The 18,692-nt window shown below is 40.3% G+C and overlaps 1 protein-coding gene across 1 annotated transcript in view; it reads right to left on the reverse strand.

Annotated features, from left to right (window-relative positions):
* The window catches only part of ccdc88b (coiled-coil domain containing 88B), a 58,643-nt gene that overhangs the window by 17,752 nt on the left and 22,199 nt on the right, over positions 1 to 18,692 (reverse strand). Inside the window, exons 11-22 of the mRNA XM_016670566.1 lie at positions 16,940 to 17,086; positions 16,618 to 16,795; positions 16,359 to 16,474; positions 16,156 to 16,224; positions 13,439 to 14,134; positions 9,204 to 9,383; positions 6,799 to 7,139; positions 6,498 to 6,657; positions 4,705 to 5,034; positions 2,612 to 2,773; positions 1,188 to 1,465; positions 933 to 1,076 (exon numbers count right to left, since the gene is read on the reverse strand). Of these exons, the coding sequence (XP_016526052.1) occupies positions 933 to 1,076; positions 1,188 to 1,465; positions 2,612 to 2,773; positions 4,705 to 5,034; positions 6,498 to 6,657; positions 6,799 to 7,139; positions 9,204 to 9,383; positions 13,439 to 14,134; positions 16,156 to 16,224; positions 16,359 to 16,474; positions 16,618 to 16,795; positions 16,940 to 17,086 (2,801 nt within the window). The remainder of the gene's footprint in view (positions 1 to 932; positions 1,077 to 1,187; positions 1,466 to 2,611; positions 2,774 to 4,704; positions 5,035 to 6,497; positions 6,658 to 6,798; positions 7,140 to 9,203; positions 9,384 to 13,438; positions 14,135 to 16,155; positions 16,225 to 16,358; positions 16,475 to 16,617; positions 16,796 to 16,939; positions 17,087 to 18,692) is intronic.

Raw genomic sequence — 18,692 nt, forward strand, 5'->3', positions numbered from 1 at the left:
TCCATCTGCTACAAATGTTTTCTCCCGGCCCTTGAAAATGTCCTTGACGGAGCAAAGCTCCAGACAAGCAACTTTTTATTCTTGTAGGTGTTTCAGAGCCTAGAATATGAATGTTTTTCATGACCTTGACAGAGACTTACTCAAACATCACACCTTTTTGTTGTCATTTCTTCATCAAAGGAAAAGAAGAAATAATGATTCAGGGTAAACAGGAACACAGTTAACACTAACTGCATGACAATGTAATTTAAACCACTGAATAAGCGTCTTGAGGTGCATATTCAGGGGGAATTAATCATTTTACACCTGGTTGTTTATGCATTCATGCACGTTTCCTATAGAATAGGGTTTACAGTCTGACGTGTTCAGACTCCGTCTCTGCAGGCTGTCATTAGTTCCATCAGTCAGTAATCAGCTGCATCAGCGTGATGATGGCTGATTAATTAATTATAGTACACAAGTATCTTATGATGATCATTAATATTATAGACCCATCAGCCTCAAGAGAAATTACAATCAGAACCACTTATTTTGAACTGTAGATCTCTGTAAGCCTGATTTATTGCACAAAAACTAACTTTAAAAAATATCTAACGGGGCTGCATAAATTCAGACGTTATAATAAAGCTCGTTGAAAAGTCCTCAAAACAAACTTTACACTCCCTTGAAGGGCCTGAATTTTATTTCTTATGTTTTATGGAGTGAAGCCTTGTTTTTCTGTTCTCACACCCAAACGTTTGCAATCAGGGACAAAAATGCGTTCAGTGCATTATTTAGTACATTTGCATTCAAATTGATTCCTGTGTTGCTCGCTGTGCCTCGTATAGAGGCATTACCGCCGCAGCTCCCTGCATTCAAATGAACAAGACTGCCATGAAAGGCTGATCAGATCTCATGAAAGTGACTCTGAGGAAGCTGTCCGGATCGGTTACCTCTCGTTGTCGTCTCTCAGCCGCTCCAGCTCTCGCTCTCTCTCCAGCGTCCTCTGGGCTTCTGCCTCCATCTTCTGCCTCTCCAGCTTTATCTCCCTCTCCTCCTCCTCCAGCTGGGTTTTACGATCCAGGTGCTCCTTGTACCTTGAAAACAAACCACAAACATCACTGAAACCAACAGGAATGTTGAACTTCAGACTGTTGGCTGAAGCGTCCTGGTTTTCTGAAGTTGTTTTTGGGAGAAAGTTTGCACACCTGCCCTCCAGCTCCCTGTGCTGACCCTCCAGGCTGCGGTAGCCGGCCCTCAGCTGGGAGTATTTCTCCAGCAGCTCCTCCAGCTCCACTTCCTGCTGCTGCTGCAGCGCCGTCATCCGCTCATGATCCCGCCTCAGAGCCTCCATCCTGGACACCGACTCCTCTCGCTCCCGCGCCCACACCTTCGACTCGGCCTCCAGCGCGGCGCACCGGGCCTCGCTCTCGCTGCAGCGTGCCAGCACTGTTGCATGCTGGGAGTTTAGGGAGGCCTGCTCCACCTGAGTGTGCATGTGGCAGACAGACCATGTCTATGGATGTGAACATCAACCTAGCTTCTAGACTTGTGCATCTTAAATTATCCATTTGGGTATTTGTGTCTCCTGAAGACTTTGACTGTTCTTTATTTATTGTTGTATTTTTTTATTTATATTATTTTTATCAAACAAATGCATCCATCAATCCAAGCAAAGAATGAGCAAAGTGAGCAAACTGAGGACAGAACAGGTAAAAGGGAAAATACTACATAAGTAGCTCCTCTAAAAATTGCAAATGTCAGTAAAAGAAATCTTTGAAAGCTCAAATAATTGCCACTCAAGGTGAATTTAAAACATGACAAAGAGGTTTGGCCTTTTGGAAAAAAGTGTATAAAAATGAGTGCTGACTGAAGACTTTTGCATGTTTTTTTTTCTGATTTTATCTGACAGACTAACACAGAGTAGTGCACATTTGTGATGTGGAATGAAATGATAAAAATTGCAAAATCAGAAACTCTGGTTTGCCATCCTTTACTTTGCTACCCCTAAATAAAGTCAAGAGAAACCAATTGCCTTCAGAGTCGCCTAAATAGAGTTAAAATCGAGTTCTCTCTGTAAACGCAGCTGTTCTGTGAAGGTTTCAGATGTTTCTTAAGGAACATCAGTGAACAAACATGAAGAGAATCCAGCAGCTAATTTGAAATTGTGCTAAGGTCAGATTAATTATATAAAATGCCAACAAAGTACATTGAAAATTGAATTGTTGAGAGCAAGTTGAAGGGTTCTGAATCCTTCATCCATGTCAGTGCAGGTGCAGGAACAATGTTTGCACTGTAATATTTGCTCTAACACCAAAGTGCACTCATAAGGACAGTCTGGGGTTTAATAAAAAATGGGGTCACACAAAACAGAATATGTTTAACTTTGTGGGTTCCTAAATTATTGACATTATGCTATTTCTGCTAAGCATTTAATATTTTATAGATCAGGTGTAAAATGGTGCAGCAAGCATCACTCTTTCCACACAACCATCTGCACGACGGTAACTCTAAACACTTCGATGTCGAACCGGTTCTTTGAAAATAGCCGACGTGTTTCGATCAAAAACGTTAAGGAAGCGACGCTTCCTTCTCACTCCATCATCGTCCTGCTGCTTGTGTGTGTGGTCACCTGTAGCTGAGTGTTGAGCGTCTGCAGGCTGGTGCAGGAGTCCTGCAGGCTGAGGGAGTGGCGGCGCAGAGCCTCCAGCTGCTCCTTGAGGTGCTCACAGGCCTCCTGGGACTGAGACAGGCGCATCTGCAGAGCCTCCTGCCGCGCCGCCGCCACGGCTCTCTGAGGGAGGGTGAGAAAGCTTCCATTTTAACAAGGTCTGCAGCAACGCCGTGGTATTCAAATACCTCTGGAAATATCCATGCGATTTGGAGTTGAGTGGAATCAGCAGCTGACCTTTTAAATTACTCCCATGCAGGTCAGACGTTGAGGGCTATCTGACCTTTATATCAATCTATAAACACTGAAATTCATCCCAAATCTGTCATAAAGTAAATTTCTAAACTTTTTTTTCCGCCCTGTAAATATGCATACTTATTACTGACACTTGACACTGTGTAACCCACGCCTAAATATGTTGATTAGGCATTGTCAGACATAATCTGAGGGAAAAATGCTGACAGCATTAAAAAAAAAGTGTCTTGCTCCAAAATTGATCTGCAGCAGCACATCACGGCTCATTTCTGTTCCCACCATGCAGCCTGACGGTATTTTTGCACACACAGGCAGGGAAACAGCGTTGGAGCATGGATTTGAGCGCGTGCAGCTCAGGTTTAGCGTGTGACAGCTCTTTTTTTAAACCACATTTTCCTCATGTTTAACATTGCTGACTCAATCATACGCTGGAAATTTCTTCCTTCGTAAATGGGCACCTTTAAAATTTTGCTTTCCTGCAGCACAATTCACTCTTCTGACTGTAGTCATTAAATTTCAGTATTGGAAAATTGGGCTATTTCTATATCAGATGACGAATCCACAGAACAACAGCTAATAGATTTGCTGCTTTAATAAGCACCTCCATCCTGCGAAGGAGATTTTACCTCTCCGACTAAACTAATCTGTCTGCACTGTGACTGAAACTGTCTTCCTGCAAGTTTATTAAATTAAGAGTATTTGTCAACATTTTTGCGTTTGCTGCAGAAAATCAGATAGGGTATTATGAACATAAAATGAGACTTCTAGGTTAAATATGGACATGATAAAGTGAAATATCTGGATGCAAATGTGCTGGTGGTGGAGAGTGAAGAGGCTTTTTTGGTTTTTAAGTTTTTCCACTATTAATGCAGTTTGGGTTACATATGTTAGCTTGTTAAGTTTTATACCAAAACACAAAAGTTGGAGAGCTTGACAACCACCTCAAGCCGCTGCTGCTGCAGCCTGTGTAACGACGTTTCAAACTGCTTTTGAGGGATAATTTACCATCAGTTCACATCCTTCCATCGTTGGCATATATGCATTATTAATGTTGGGCTTTTAATGATGTACAGAACTTGGTGCACACCCTTTAATTAAATTTTACACCTTTAAATCTAATTTTAATTATTTCAAAGATTGAATAATGTCAAACTGGAGCTGTATCTACATAAACATTTGTGTAACTGGGTGGCACAATCTCCTGATGATTATAAGAAAACCATACATTTTCTACACTTTTAAGCCCTTTCACTACTTAAAATTATTAGTAATATTTCTATTTTATTGTATTATTTATTTTAAATGCACACACCTTGTTGAGTGTTTTTACATAAGAATCAAAGCTGCACCAAAATGTTTCTGACTGAACCAGGAATTAAAGCCCAGAGCTGGCCGCGTCTTCGTTCAGCTGTCCTTAATCTCTTAAAAGTTTACCAGCAATAATGCAGCGCTGGCTGAGAAATGCACTGGATGAAATTCCTGACCTTGGAGATGATGCAGCTCCACTCTAACAGCTTGATGTTGGGGTTAATGTGTGTTTTTGAGGCAGAGAGGAACAGCATGAGCTGCATCCGGGGAGCAGCAGAGGAGATAAGGAAGATTAACAGTAGCCGAGGTGACATTTTAAAACTGATGAGCAGAGATAAAACCCAAGTTCTGGAAATAAACCGCCACGCTCGGGGAAGTGGCCTTGTGCGAGCTGATAGTCGCAGAGTGTCCCTACAGCAACAATTTTAGCAGAATACGGCCCAACCCCTCACATAAACACAGACGCACACATCGCTTACAGGCTTACACACCTCTTTCTCCAGCTCCAGCACCCTCTCACTCAGCAGCCGCTCTGACTCTCCTGTGGTGTGCCGCCGGGTCATGCACAGGGCGAGCTCTCTGCCGGCTTCAGGGCTTTGATCTAGATGTGGCGTCTTGCTTTTGTGCGACAGTTCTGAATTTGAAACGGGAGGAGATTCGCTCGTATTGAGCTGCTGTGAGAGCGACTCGGCTTTCTCCTGAGACCGCTTTAGAGAATCTGTCGTCGCCCTGAGCTCAGCCTCGGATCTCTGCAACTTCTGCCTGAGGTTGTCGACTTCGGCAGCCAGTTTCTGAGCTGAACTCTGCTCACTGGATAGATCCTACGGAGATGGAGAGTGGGTGGGAAAGGATTAAAAGATTAAAATCTGAGGAATACTAAAAAAAACAAAAAACAATGCATTAACATAAAGAAGAATATCTAGCAGGAGGATTTGCACAATCTGTTTAATATAAATCCTGAGATTTGATTCAAGGACAACCTTTCTTGTAAAACTTTGTTAGAGCCAATAAGCCTGGTCATCTACAGCAGTAGCTCCAAGATGAACAAGAAAACTGGATCTTCTTTCTTTTGGTTTTAATTATTGTTAACTTGCAAACACTTGTAATAGGTAACTCTATGTGGAACAACCTTTTTAATGTAACCTCTGCACAGAAATTTGACAAAACAGGGATATTCTGTTGTTTTGTACCTCTGATCTAACTGCAAACAATCTTTAAATTGTTTAGCACCAGATATTTGCAAAACTTCTGCACAGGATTCACAGAGTAGCAGATTGCATTAAATATATCCAAATATGACAATAAAGTCCAGCTGGTTTGCACCACTTATGCTTTTTGATGCATATTCATTATACACCAAGGACCATGTTGTAATCATTTTGCTGCCACCTAGTGGTCAGCCATTTGACCGATCAAGTTTCAAAATGTATGATGCATGTGCAATATTTAAATTATTTTGTGATTGATTTAGAATCTGGCAGAAAAATACACACATTTTAAATTATTTGTTGATACATTCATGCAATGAGTGGTCATAATAAATATTATTGATGATGGATAAAACATAATTTTGTTCCAAACACGATAATGAATAAGACTGTTATGTTTTTTGCAGGCTATAAACTAAAAAAAATAGCATGTCACTCTGAGTTTGAACAATATTTAAAAGCCTATAAATACATCTATTTAATGAGGAGGAGTGTATTTTTGAGATCCATATCACTTGTGAATTTTATCTCTCTTTTGTGTACATTTATGACAGCATCAAACAGCAGGTTCATCATCTCATTTGTGCACAAATGCAACATCTCCAGGTTTTCCAGCTTGCAGCACAGAAATTATAGCCACAAAAACTAATAACCTCAACTTTTACTGGTTGAAGTGAGTTAGTATGCTAATTAGCATTGGGATAATGACAATCACAACAACCACTGTAACAGTTTTATGCATTTGTAACTAATGTCTTTTTCTGTCTTGTAACAATTAACAGAAAAATGTGCAATTAGCAATAAATTTTACTTTCATTTTAATTTCTGGAGATCATTTCCGGACCCCCCGGTGAGGGGTTTTATGACCCACAGAGGAATCCCAGCCCCCTCAGTTTTACAGTCGTCTGTACTGGGGGAAACCCTCGCTTTTCTCTTTTTGCTTTTTGAGCGTGATGCATGTTTAAAAATCTAATTCTTTGGCAGTGAATTTGTTTTGTTCAGGTAAATCCAGAGTGCATATTCACCTTGTGCAGCAGAACTATGGGTATAACGTGAGCCTTTTTTCAAAAACACACCTGAGACAGTGAGCTGATCTTGGCCAGGGCTTCTGCATGCTGCTCCTGCAGCTGCTGCTTCACCCCCTCCATGCTGCTCAGTCGAGAGCTGAGCTTTTTCTCCAGGTCCTGCAGCCGAGCGCTGAGCTCCTTGGACTCAGTCAGCTGCTGACACACACGTCTACACACACAGCAGGAACACGGGTCAGAGGAGGGTTGACTGAAGATTTCGCATTACAGATAATGGCAAGACGCAAGCAAGCAGCTCTCTCTGATGCCTTGTAAAAGTTAATTGCAGGATGAAGGTTAAATATGAGTGCACCTGTGTTCAGCATCCAGGGCACACGCTCTCTGGTTGCTGTGCTCCAGAGCCAAGGTCGTGCTCTCCAGCTGCTGCCTGAGCCTCGCCGCCTCCCTCTCTCTCTGACGGCCCTCCTTCCGCTCGCCGTCCAGCTCCGACTGGCACACGTCCTTCTCCTGCTCCAGCCGCGACGCCTCCAGCAGCGCCTGGTCGCGCGCTCGGACCAGAGACTCTGCTTCCAGGGCGGCCTCGTGGAGCTCCGCCTCCAGCTGCTCCTCCCGACGCCGCGAGGTCTCCAGACTGCGGCCCTGACGCTCCAGCTCCGCTCTCAGAGTCTGGATGGTGAGCTCCAGCTGGTCAGTCTGATGGCAGAAGACGGATGGATTAATGATGCCATTTTTATTACTTTCTGGACAGACGAGGCAAGAAACTATTTGATCCAGCAGGAGATAACCAACATGACTGAATCTCTAGACAAACCTGACTGTGATCCAGGTGATAAACTACAGTGAAGACAGAAGTCATGAATAAAATAAAACCCAGATAGAACTGCATGGGAGCTCCATAAACCATGAGCTTCTCATATTAGAAGACAATTAAAATTTAGCTTTTATGTTTAAATACAGCAGAACGCTAGCTGTAGGAAAGTCTGCTTCTGTCCATTATAAAAAATATGAGAAAAAAGTTTAACTTAATGTGTTATTGAGCTTAATGAACTGTTTGAGAGCTAGGATCAATTGGAATATATGTGTGATTGAATTTAAATTATTTTTTTCTGTAAAGTTCCTGGAGATGACATTTGTTGTGAATTGGCACTGTCCAAATAAACTAAACTGAATTGAAATGTTTAGCAAAATTATGTTTAAAGCTAAATTATAGATGCTAGATCACCAAGGGATTGCTAGGATTTCTATTATTCTGAATTTTGTTTAATAATCCTCTGGTTTAAGATTTAAATTTAACAACAAAATCTGCAACTTTTCTGCAGCAGCATCATAGATCTATATATCAGTTTAAGCTAAAGTTCAGAATCGGCTTCATTTGCCATATTTGTACACAAAAACAGGGAATTTGACCTTTTTTTCAACTTTGCTCTCAACGTGCAGAGATTCAAATATAAGTCTATGAATTTGGAAGAAGAAAAGATGAGGTTGAATTAATGTAAACATGTGTAGTATCAATGTAAGCATTAGAGAGACAGCCTGGGGGAACAAACGGAGTTTATGGTGGTTCGTTCTAGTAAATAGCGTTCTATAGGGCCAACCTAAAAGTAAAAGTTTAAACAGTTTGTGTCCAAGATGTGTGGGGTCTGCAGAGATGTATGTCCTGTTTGGAGTGAAGGCTAGCGTCAATGATCCTCGCTGCAGACCTTATCGTTTGTTGCAGTCTAAACAGTTTCTGAGCTAAACTACATTATCATCACACAGAATAGCTCAGTGAGCTCACACATGAAAAAAGAGACGGGGGATAACAAGTCATTTTTTCCATTTGGGTTAAATTCAGGCCTGAAGCTCAGGGAAGTAGAGTGCACTTCATGTTTCATTTAACATTCACCAATTTAAAGCCCAGGAGCTCAAAGTCTCTGCTGCTGTGGTCAAGATGTAGGGCTGTACGTGGCTTTTTCCGTTTCATGAACTGAATCATCAAATATTCAAATGTACAAATTTTTATTTTCAAGCTGACTATGCAGATGTACAACTAATGTTATTTAATTCATAAACCGAGGAGGCCAAGAAGCCGCATCGCTCTGATATTGTGGGAAGCAGCTGCATTTAGTTCTTGTCAGGAAATCACAGCATCCAAGAAGGCCGTGAACTTCTTCACTAAACTGACATCTGAACAAGGAGAGCAAGCTTTCTTTTAATGTCAAATTGTAAAAATATTTGTCTTGGAAAACTTAAAACTTGAATAAAAGTGGTGCTAATTGGCTGTAAAAATTGCATGAACACAAAGAAGCTGGATTCTTTTTTTAAAAGAATCAGTGTGCCATGGAGGAAGATCAGAAATCATTAACAGCTCTTTCTGTGCAGGAGGCGTTCACCAAGCTTGTTTTATGGTATTTCTTTAATGCTGACTATGCAGTGCTCTTTTCCTTAACTTGCAGCTTTACTCATGTCCTGAAATTTTACTGCAAATAGGACATTAAACATAACATTCACCTAGACTTCATTCTGCTGATGCAGAATGTCTGAACAAGCTGGTTTTAGGTTTCATTTTTAAATGAAATCATGTTAAAAAGCTGAAGTGACGACAAGGATTTCAGCTCGGAGTTCATTTGTTTCTTATTCAGGTATTGCAGCTGAGAACTTTATACTAAAATAATGTTGTATAGTGCACAAAACTTCTCTATCTTTATTTCAGAACGACAACAGTAGTTTGAACAACAACAACAACAAAAATCCATCCACGTCTTGTCTGCTCCTGACCTTTCGCTGGGCGGCACGCAGGGCGTCCACCGTGCTGCGCAGCGTGTCCCTGTCTCTCTCCAGCGCCGCCCGCTCCCCCTCCAGGGTGGCGATGACCGTGGTCTGCATCCGGTGGAGCTCCGCTTGGCTCCGCAGGCGGCACAGCTCCTCCTCCATGTTCAGACCCTCCGACTGAAGGACCTGCAGGAACAACAGGGAGACGATCACGGAGCTGCAGAACCGGCCGCCCTTCATAAATGCTGGGTGAGTTAATTCACTGAACACATCTCAGTTCTCTTTAGGATCGACCGGGTCAGCCATATATGTTTGCAAACCCCCCAATAAACCTTTAAAATAAATTAATCCTTTATGGTAATTGTGTCATCTTACTCTGGGCAATTGCAGTTACCTTTGCAGTCCTTTTGATTTTATACTTTTTTTTTAATTCATATTTTGGAGTTTTTAGTTGGGGAGCATTTTTTGGCATTTGTAGCAATTCATGACTTTTTATTTGAAAAAATATTCTTTCTTCTTTCAGCGAGGGGCCGAATGAGGAGCCACGCTCTTCTTGCCCGTTACAATAACAAATTTTTCTGGACAATAAATTGTCCCAGTAATTTTTATGATAAACAATAATGTTGTTTTGATATATTGATAATGGCATAGTAATGCAAGTTTGCACTCTCAAAGACCAATAAACTTTGATTTGTAAAGAATATTTAGCACTGGAACACATTTTAGATAACCAAAATAAAAATAAAACAATAAATAAAACTGGAATAAAAAACACAATCAAAATCACAAATACATTGAATTATGATATCTTTCAAAAAATATTGATCAGAATTAAATTTATCAAGCTGAGCTTCATTTATCATGCAATTTATTGATTCATTGCTTATTGCAACTAGCTTAGCCTCAATAAATACTGAGGCAAAGCTCATTGTAATAGGAATGAAACAAAAAGCGTCATCTTGGGGCCGCAAAGTCTCCAGAACAGTCTTTAGATTCAATCTAACCAGTTGATTGAGGCGATGCCAGAATAAATCTCTAAACAATGTTAGAAGGTAAAACTGTTTTATTTGATCGGATGAGACTAAAATTGAGTTTTAAGCAACAAAGACTCCAGTGAAATTACTTTGGGAAAGACAGTGTTAGGTATGGCTGAGGATGTGGGATGCTGTGGGCCTGTTTCTTTTCCACAGGGAAACATGTCAGAAGGCTTGGCAGAAAATTATCTATTCAGTCTGCCAGATCAGGTGGTGGCGCTGTAACACTACCAGAGAAAAAAACACCGAACTGCTCACACAGCAACAGGGAAACATGAAACCACCGCTCTGAAATCTTTCCGCTGTGGAACTTGGTTTCAGAAACAATCATTTCTCCTCTCCCTAAGACATCAAACCTGTGTGAACGCACAGCCTACGTGACTGAAAACTTTCACATATGCCTAAAATGATCTCAGTGTGAGCAAGACTTCAGATGTTTGCCTTGACGACCAGCGTTTAAAAACACTGGCTTCATGAAAACTTTGAAATACCAGAAGATTTTACGTGGTTTTATGTCATGCAGGATATTTATTCAAAATATAACCCTAACTCTCAAAATAGGAATTGTTTACTATTAACAGCCTCCGGGCCTAAATCCATATGAAACCTTTGAGCTGGAGAGAGCGTCATGAAAGAAGCCAGGACTCTTTGTGATCCACAGATTGTGCAAAGAGGAATGATGAAACAGATCCTCCTCTGTTTTCTGCAGCCTTTTGAAATGTTAATCCACAAAACTAAACGCTGGCAGCAGGGGAACCTGCAACTCTGTTACCAAAGATTTTATTTAAAACAATTATTCTATTGCAATATTTCCCCCCAGAATAAATAAACTCAAAATAATGCCTGGATTATTCTTAATTTATCTATGTTTATTACTGAACTACAATAAAATATCATTTTTTGAATTTGCTTTTATAATTAATCTTTAGTTTGAATCCTCCCTCAACTATTTATTGTCAGTTTTCAGACGGTTTTCCTAAAATCTCTGCCATGTGATTTCAATGATATTAAACAGACTTTTCTTCCTCTGTCACTTTTCCCTGCAGTTTTCCTGACAAGGTGTTAACTCTGGGTTTCAGTTTTATGTTTTCTGTTCTGCCAAGGTTTGGTTTCAGTTTTTTGACTTCACTTCTTGTTTTATTTTGTAGAATCAGTTTCTCCTTTTTCCTCTGCAGTTCCGGGTTTCCTGTTTGCTTTCTCTGATCCTCGTGTTGCCGTGGTTACAATGACACAATTATCCTACCCGTTTTCTTAGGTTCCTCCTCTAAAGTTTTAGTAATTTTGCTGCATATTCTGCTTTTGCAGAACATTTGTTTGTTTGTTTTGTTCCCTGACAATGTGTCTGTTTTTGACTCCTTGGTTCTTGACTTTTAGTCATATTTTTGATTTTTGACTCAATTTTTTACTCTATTTTTCTTAGTCTGTCAATTTCTATAACTGCACATCAGAATTCCCTATTTATCACCTCAGCTTCATCTTTAATTGTCACTAAACCTATACCTTTAATTATTTAAAGTGTCAAGATCAAACAAAGCATCTTTATCCTGAATAAACTTTCAAACGTTCTCATTTAGACCAACTAGATTAAGAATAACATCCTGGGCTTATGCAGGTCAAATTATTACACCTCATTAAAACATAAAGTACATTTTTTTGTAATTTTTATAAATTCTCTGCAGGAATTACTTTAGTATAAATAAAAAAAACATGAAAACTATTTACATCTTATCACTAAAATGTCTGCACAGTTCAGTTCTCACTTTCCTAATATTTGTCAATCACAATATAATCTTTAAACAGCTAAATATAGATTGAATGTTGCATTTTGTTTGTGATTAAACGACAGCAGTAATGCGTCAAAAACTGGAAATTTCTTCAGAAAAACTGTGTTGCATTAATCAAGCTGGTTCCACAATCAGTTTAAAACATGCAGCGGCCGCGGCAACACTTCATCGACCATCCCTTCTGTACTTCCTCCTCCTCTTCCTCGGCATAACCAACCTCACTTATGGACTCGGTCTCTTCATCCTGACTGATATCGATTTACTCATCATCTTCAGTGAAGTCTGCCTCTCCTCTCCACTGACACTTCGTTTGACGCTGTAACCTAAGCTAACTGTGTGGTGCAGGAAACCTCATGATGGCCCAGTTATAACGTGAAAACATGTTCTTGGTAATAATATTGTGTTTCAGAAATGCTGAACCTTTTTTTGAGAACAACATTTTCAACCTTTAGGCCTGCGGGAAGCGCACATCAACACGACTAAAACCAGGTTGTTCTGTGCAGAGTCTCCATTCCTGAAGAGCTATGTTCTGCAACTTTTAGATGCATCCCGTCTCCTGCACACCCGAATGAAATGAAGAGCTCCATCACATGAGAGAATAATTCAGTCATTTGATTCAGAGATGCAGATAAAAGTTTTTCTTTCCCACTCAAATTATCGGTGGATTTTTCTGAATCTTCCAGTGTGACATTTTGCTACAGCAATGAAAGTTATGTTTAATTTAAAGGGACTGTATTGTGTACTTTCCAGGCACATAGTGCCATTTAATAGCACAATCAAGTTTGCTATTAATATGCTGTATATACTGCATCAAACATAACTTAATAGAAATTTGACTTCACAATTTAACACCCTGAAATTGTTCCTCTGTCTCTTTAAGAAGCTCCTGGTCTTTTTGACACTCCCCCTTTAGCCCATCACTACAACATTTCTCCTTTATGACGTTCTTTGGAGTGTTTCACTGAGAAGTAGCTCGTATAATGAGCTCAGCAAAGGCACAGTTCCACCAAATGTTTGCAATGGCTGCTGCTGCTAGTCTGAAGGAGCAGAAAGAAGGAGGTGTGGTTTGGGGGGTGTCTGTGAGACGGGAAACTGCAGCTTTGAGGAGGAGAAAGCGTTTTTGCTTCCTGAATGGTTGCCACTGGAAATTCAAGGATTTCTCAAACATGAATGAAAGAATCAAAACAAAACTCCAGGTATGTTTTAGATGAATAACATTATAACCTGATGTAAAACACAATAAAGTGGATTTTAATCACTTTTAGCAGTGGTGCCAATAAAGGTAGAGGGTGCTAGGTTTTACACTGGTGTGAGACATAACCTAAATTAGTTTCAGCTCTTCAACTTACTCGCCAAACACATCTTAATAACCTTTAATTGGATTTCATGAATCTATTCATTGACAGACCTGCAGGCTTCTCACCTCTATATGCCGGCGAGCCTCCATCAGACTCTCTCCAGCTTTCTTCAGGCGCTGCAGCTCGGCCTCCACCAGCACCAGCTTCTGCTCAGTCTCCCACGTCTTCCTGCTTTGCTCCCCCAGCTTCGATCGCAGCTCCTGGGCTGACTTCGCCTGCCGGTCGGCCTCCTCCTGCGCCTCCTGGACTCGGCTCGTCAGGAGTGCCAAGTCAGGCCCGGATGGGGAGCACGCGTCCTGGTGCGTCTCTGCCGTCTCGGCGTTATCTTCAACGGGACGCTTTACGGCCTCTGATCCAGCGTCTTCCATCTTTGGTTCTTTCTCTTGTTTTTCCAGTTCTTTCTGCCCACCTTCAGCCTCGCCCCGCCATTTGCTCTGGATCTCCTCATCACAGACTTCGCCTTTTCCCACTTGAACATGCAGACCCTCTTCACCCACTCCTGCTTCCCGCCGTGCCCCTATGATTTCTCCCCTTTTCTCCCTCTCCTCCATCAGCCTCACCCATCCTTCCCCTTCTCCCCTGCTGCTTTCAGAGCCCTGGACTCCTCTCACCGCCTCCCCCTCCTCTTCCTCCTTCTCCTTTTCTCGGCCCAGCTTCTTCACACCTTCCTCCTTCCTCTTCTCTTGAAGGTGTTGAAACTCCCTCAGCAGCTCCTCCAGCCGCTGCTTCAGAGTGCCATTTTCATTCTTCAAGTTTTGAACCTGAAAAATGGAAGATGAGAGAAATTTTAATAGCACTTTAAAGCTTTGAGTCTTTGCTGGAGCAGATAAAATTCTTTCTCCATCTCTTTACAATGCCATAATGGGAAATTAAACCAAATGATTTAACGTATAAATAGACGAATAAGAATCTCATCATAAATAACCTAAAAAGCAGAACGAAGCAGAAAATAGTATTAGAAAAACAGGCTTTAAACATCAAAGGGAACATGATTCATTTTATTAATTTGACAGGTCCAACAGCATCGATCCAAAACAGCTGATGCGGCTGCTGTAGACATAGTACATCAAATTACCATATCCATTTGTCATACAAAGGCAAACTGTAGTATTAATCACTGTTTCCACCAATAGCCCGTTTAGATGAGTGATTTTCTCCTTCATACCGTTTGACACTAATGGTTGGTTTGTATTTGGGCAGTGATGTCGTTTTCATCAGGTTCACATTTGAAATGCAGCAATCAAGACATGATTGAGGTCTAGACTTTCATTTTTCTTTCGAGTGCTTCTTAAAAATACAGATAATTTCTTAACAGACGACGACAACGACGATGAGTCAGAATGCGTTTCTTTCTTTTCTTAAACTTCTCGTCAATAGAAGTTGAAAGTCTTCAATCGCATCTTGATTGCTTCCATTCAAACCCACTGTGGCGTTGCACAGAGGGCAAAGACATACGACTGCTATTAACCTGTCCGCATCATACAGATATTATTCCTGATATACAATAATTACACGCTGCACAGATTTTAAGAGATTTTCCACAAACTTTCAGCTGATTCACTGTGGAGGTATTCAAGGCTATAATTATTGAGTATAAGGCTGATTTCTTTAGGTTTTTGGCTTTTTTGTTCCAACTAAATGATCCAACAAAATGTCCTGAATCAAAAGATGATTTCATTTTTAATGTATATTCAAAGCAACCTAACTAAGTCACGTCATAAATACTTCTGATTAATCACATTAGAACCTGTCTGACAACATGAAGGGTTTTTTTTTTTCTAAAGAAATTCAGGAACAAATGAGAAACAAAGTTAATGAGTCTAATCTGGGACTCCTTATCCTTAAACAGAGAAACCATGTGACCCTTCCCAGGTTACGGCTAAGCTACCAAATTTACTCCAAGAGTGCATCGACAACTCATCTAGGAAAACAGAACAACATCTGAAGCAAACATGCCTCTGGATGAGTTGAGGTCAAAGGTCATGAGTCAACAAAATGAAAGTGAATGGGTAAAAATCACATCTATTGAAATGACTGCTGAGTAAAAATATCATGAAGGACCACTGGAGACGGTAAATTAATGTCATCTGCAAACATCACAGTCCAGATGTTAGACCAACAGCTGTCTGTCACCAACGCAAACAGGAAGAGGCTTAGAGTCGATTCCTCCATCTTGAACTGCTGCTCACATACAGGAAGACTACCGGGTTTTATGTTAACTAGAGGAAAACTGAAGAAATTAGAAGCATAAATTGAAGTCAAAATTATGATAAACTATCTGAAAACTCAAGAGAAAAAGTAGGAGATCAATAATAAAGTTGAAATGATGGGGAGAAAAGGCAAAATGCTTAATAGGTGGAAATAGTTGAAATGTAAAAACATATTTCAAAATGTGGAAAAAGTAAAACTACAAAGTCAAAATGACCTGTGAAAATCATGCTTGGGTAAATGAGATAGCACAACATAATTCTGTAATGGAAATGAAGAAAATAAATCCCACCAAAACGTTGGGGCTTCACTGTAAACCATCATAGCTGCCAGAGTGCAGAGAACATCACTTTTATAAACATTATTTTCCTCCATGCCACCCTTCATGTAGGAGGTGTTAAGGTGTCTTTTTAAATGAAAAAGGAATTTTTTTGAGACATAATGTGACATTTTCTCTGTGTGTGTTTTTGGTTTTGTCAGAGACTCGTCTCTGACTCCAGTCGGAGTGACATCAGACCTGAAGCACAAAGTCCTCTCCTCTCCTCTCCTCTCCTCTCCTCTCCTCTCCTCTCACCTCTCTGAGTGTTTTCTGATGTTCCACCTCCAGGCAGGCCAGCTCATCTTTGGCATCGGGGGAATCAGCCTGCAGTAAAGGAGCGCAGACGGTTAACACTTCCACATCACATCATCCTGTACGTAGCTCAATGTGGCACTAGTAATATTAGCACGGCAGAGGAGCAGTGATGGATTATTTATGTTGAATTTCTGAACCCTGACCTCCTGCTGGGCCTGCAGCTCCTCCAGCCGCCTCCTCAGCTCGGCGTTTTCCTGTTCGGCTCCCAGCAGCCGCAGCGTTGAGGCCTCACCCACTTCCACGCTCAGCGGCTTCTGATCTGAGACAGCAGGAACAAACAGAGAACCGTGACACATCATGAATTAGAAAATGAAATTACAAGTTGCTGAGATTTTAATGAGAAAAGCATTAGTTCATAAAACTGCGGTGCATGTTGGGGAACAGAAAGACGGGTTTTCTAACCGATCAGCTGGCAGGGCTCCTCATCAGAGTCCAGTTCTGACTGCAGAAACCGCTGATGGATGGCGACATTCGGGGGGGAACCACCTCCCTTTGACGTGCTCCTTTGCCTTAGGTCTGCCTCCAGGCTCATGTTCATCTCCAGCAGCTCGTCAACCCGCTGCCTTTCAGTGTCCCGCTCCTTCACATCAAAACAGAAACGGTGCGCCATGCAGACATTACTAAAGAAGCTGAGATCTTACATCAAACTTACAAAAATCATTGGAAATACCAGATTATTGGCATATCGAACAAACTTTAACGCTAGAGCAACAGCTCCACCCACCGCCTCCACGTCCATGATCCTCTGACGCAGAAGAAGATTGTCCTTCTCCAGCTCCCGTATGGAGGAGCAACGCGCCCGAGAATCTGCCAGCTGCTCTTCTAGAAGACTTTTGGTTTCCTGCAGCGCTGCACAGAGATGTTGCTGCTCCTGAAAGAGGGGCCACAGACAGAGTGTCTCTAGTTTACCGAAATGCAATGCTAGCTACAACATTTTTTTCACATTTTATGAAATTGCAACAAACTTTGACACATTTAACAGACGTTTCTTGTGCAAAATCCACACAAGGTTTGCGTTAAATGCTGTTATTGAGGAGAAATGAGTCACATTTTTATAACAGTTTTCAACAGTAATGGAAAAATTCTAAATAAATAAAAAACAAAAGCGATTCAGCTACAAGCTGACATCATGCAATTAAAACGCGTCCTATTTTCACCATTATTGAAACCTAAGGATATTTTTGAGTGTGGCTTATCCCTGTTTTAGCTGTAACTGCAGAGAAATGTGACTCAGGATAGATGAACACAAAAGGATCTCAAACTTTTTAGATGTTTCTATTAGTACAGAAATTTAGAAAATGAGGTAGGACTTTCCTGCTATAATTATGTGCAGCTTTGTGTTGGCCCATCACATAATTTCAGAATAAAATCAACTCATCCATCCTAAATGTATCTGTATTTTCCTAAAGGATTCTTACTTCTTCTACAAAGAAAACTTTTGAAAAATTTGAAGATGTAAGAACAAAATGTGGGTTGATTATGAAACTTGTGCCGTGTTTTCAGTTTTCACAGCCTTATTAAGACTCTTCAGTGGCTCCATAAAGATTTTACAGCTTAAGCGCTTTTAAACATGTCGAAGTGAGATTACTACATCAAAGTAAAACCAGTGATCTGGACCAAAAAGCCCAGCATATCCAGGATTTCTCTGGCTTATCCTGAACTAACCTGACTGTGAGTTCATCAAAGCAAATAGCTAAAAAAAAAAAAACCTCTAGAAATAAACCGAGGTCTTCTAAACGTGGGTTTGTGCACATTAAAGGAAGAAGACTTTCAATCTCAGAGGTCTACTCGAACACAACACTTCTGATATTTAGAGCAGCTGAAAGCAACAATGCTGTTACAGCTAAATCTCCTACTGTTTAAATTAAAAATCCGATTTATGACGTTAACAACATGGAGACCAAGAGATTTACGGTCTTTATAAGATGTGCTGCAGAAATGTTCTTGAAATATTAGAATGATTTTTTTATTCTGCCTGTTGCATCAGAGGCTGTCTAGACTACACGAAATAAATACATTAAAATTAGCAAATAGGCCTGAAATTATTGAATTGTTTTATATGTTCAAAGCTCTACTACACTGACATTAATCGTTTCTATTATCATAATAATTTAATTTTGAAAGCATTTTATAAAACGATTGTGTTTTATATGTATGTAAGATATTTGATGCAATTTGAAAAATATTATGATTCACAAAATTATTCCAACAGATTTAGATTTAAAGTAACAAACATGTTTCTCTCTACTGGGAGTAATATCTGATCTGATTTTATTGCTATAAAATAAAGATTATTTAATTCAAGAAGATTTTTTAAATAATTACTAAGATTGTTATTAGTACAATGTATAATAACATTGTACTAATGTACAATGTTAGTACAATGTTACTAACATTCTACATGTTAGTAACATGTACACCATCTGATCTGATTTTATTGCTATAAAATAAAGATTATTTAATTCAAGAAGATTTTT

This window comes from Poecilia formosa, unplaced genomic scaffold, assembly GCF_000485575.1.
Source record: "Poecilia formosa unplaced genomic scaffold, Poecilia_formosa-5.1.2 Scaffold35, whole genome shotgun sequence".
Lineage (NCBI taxonomy): Eukaryota > Metazoa > Chordata > Actinopteri > Cyprinodontiformes > Poeciliidae > Poecilia > Poecilia formosa.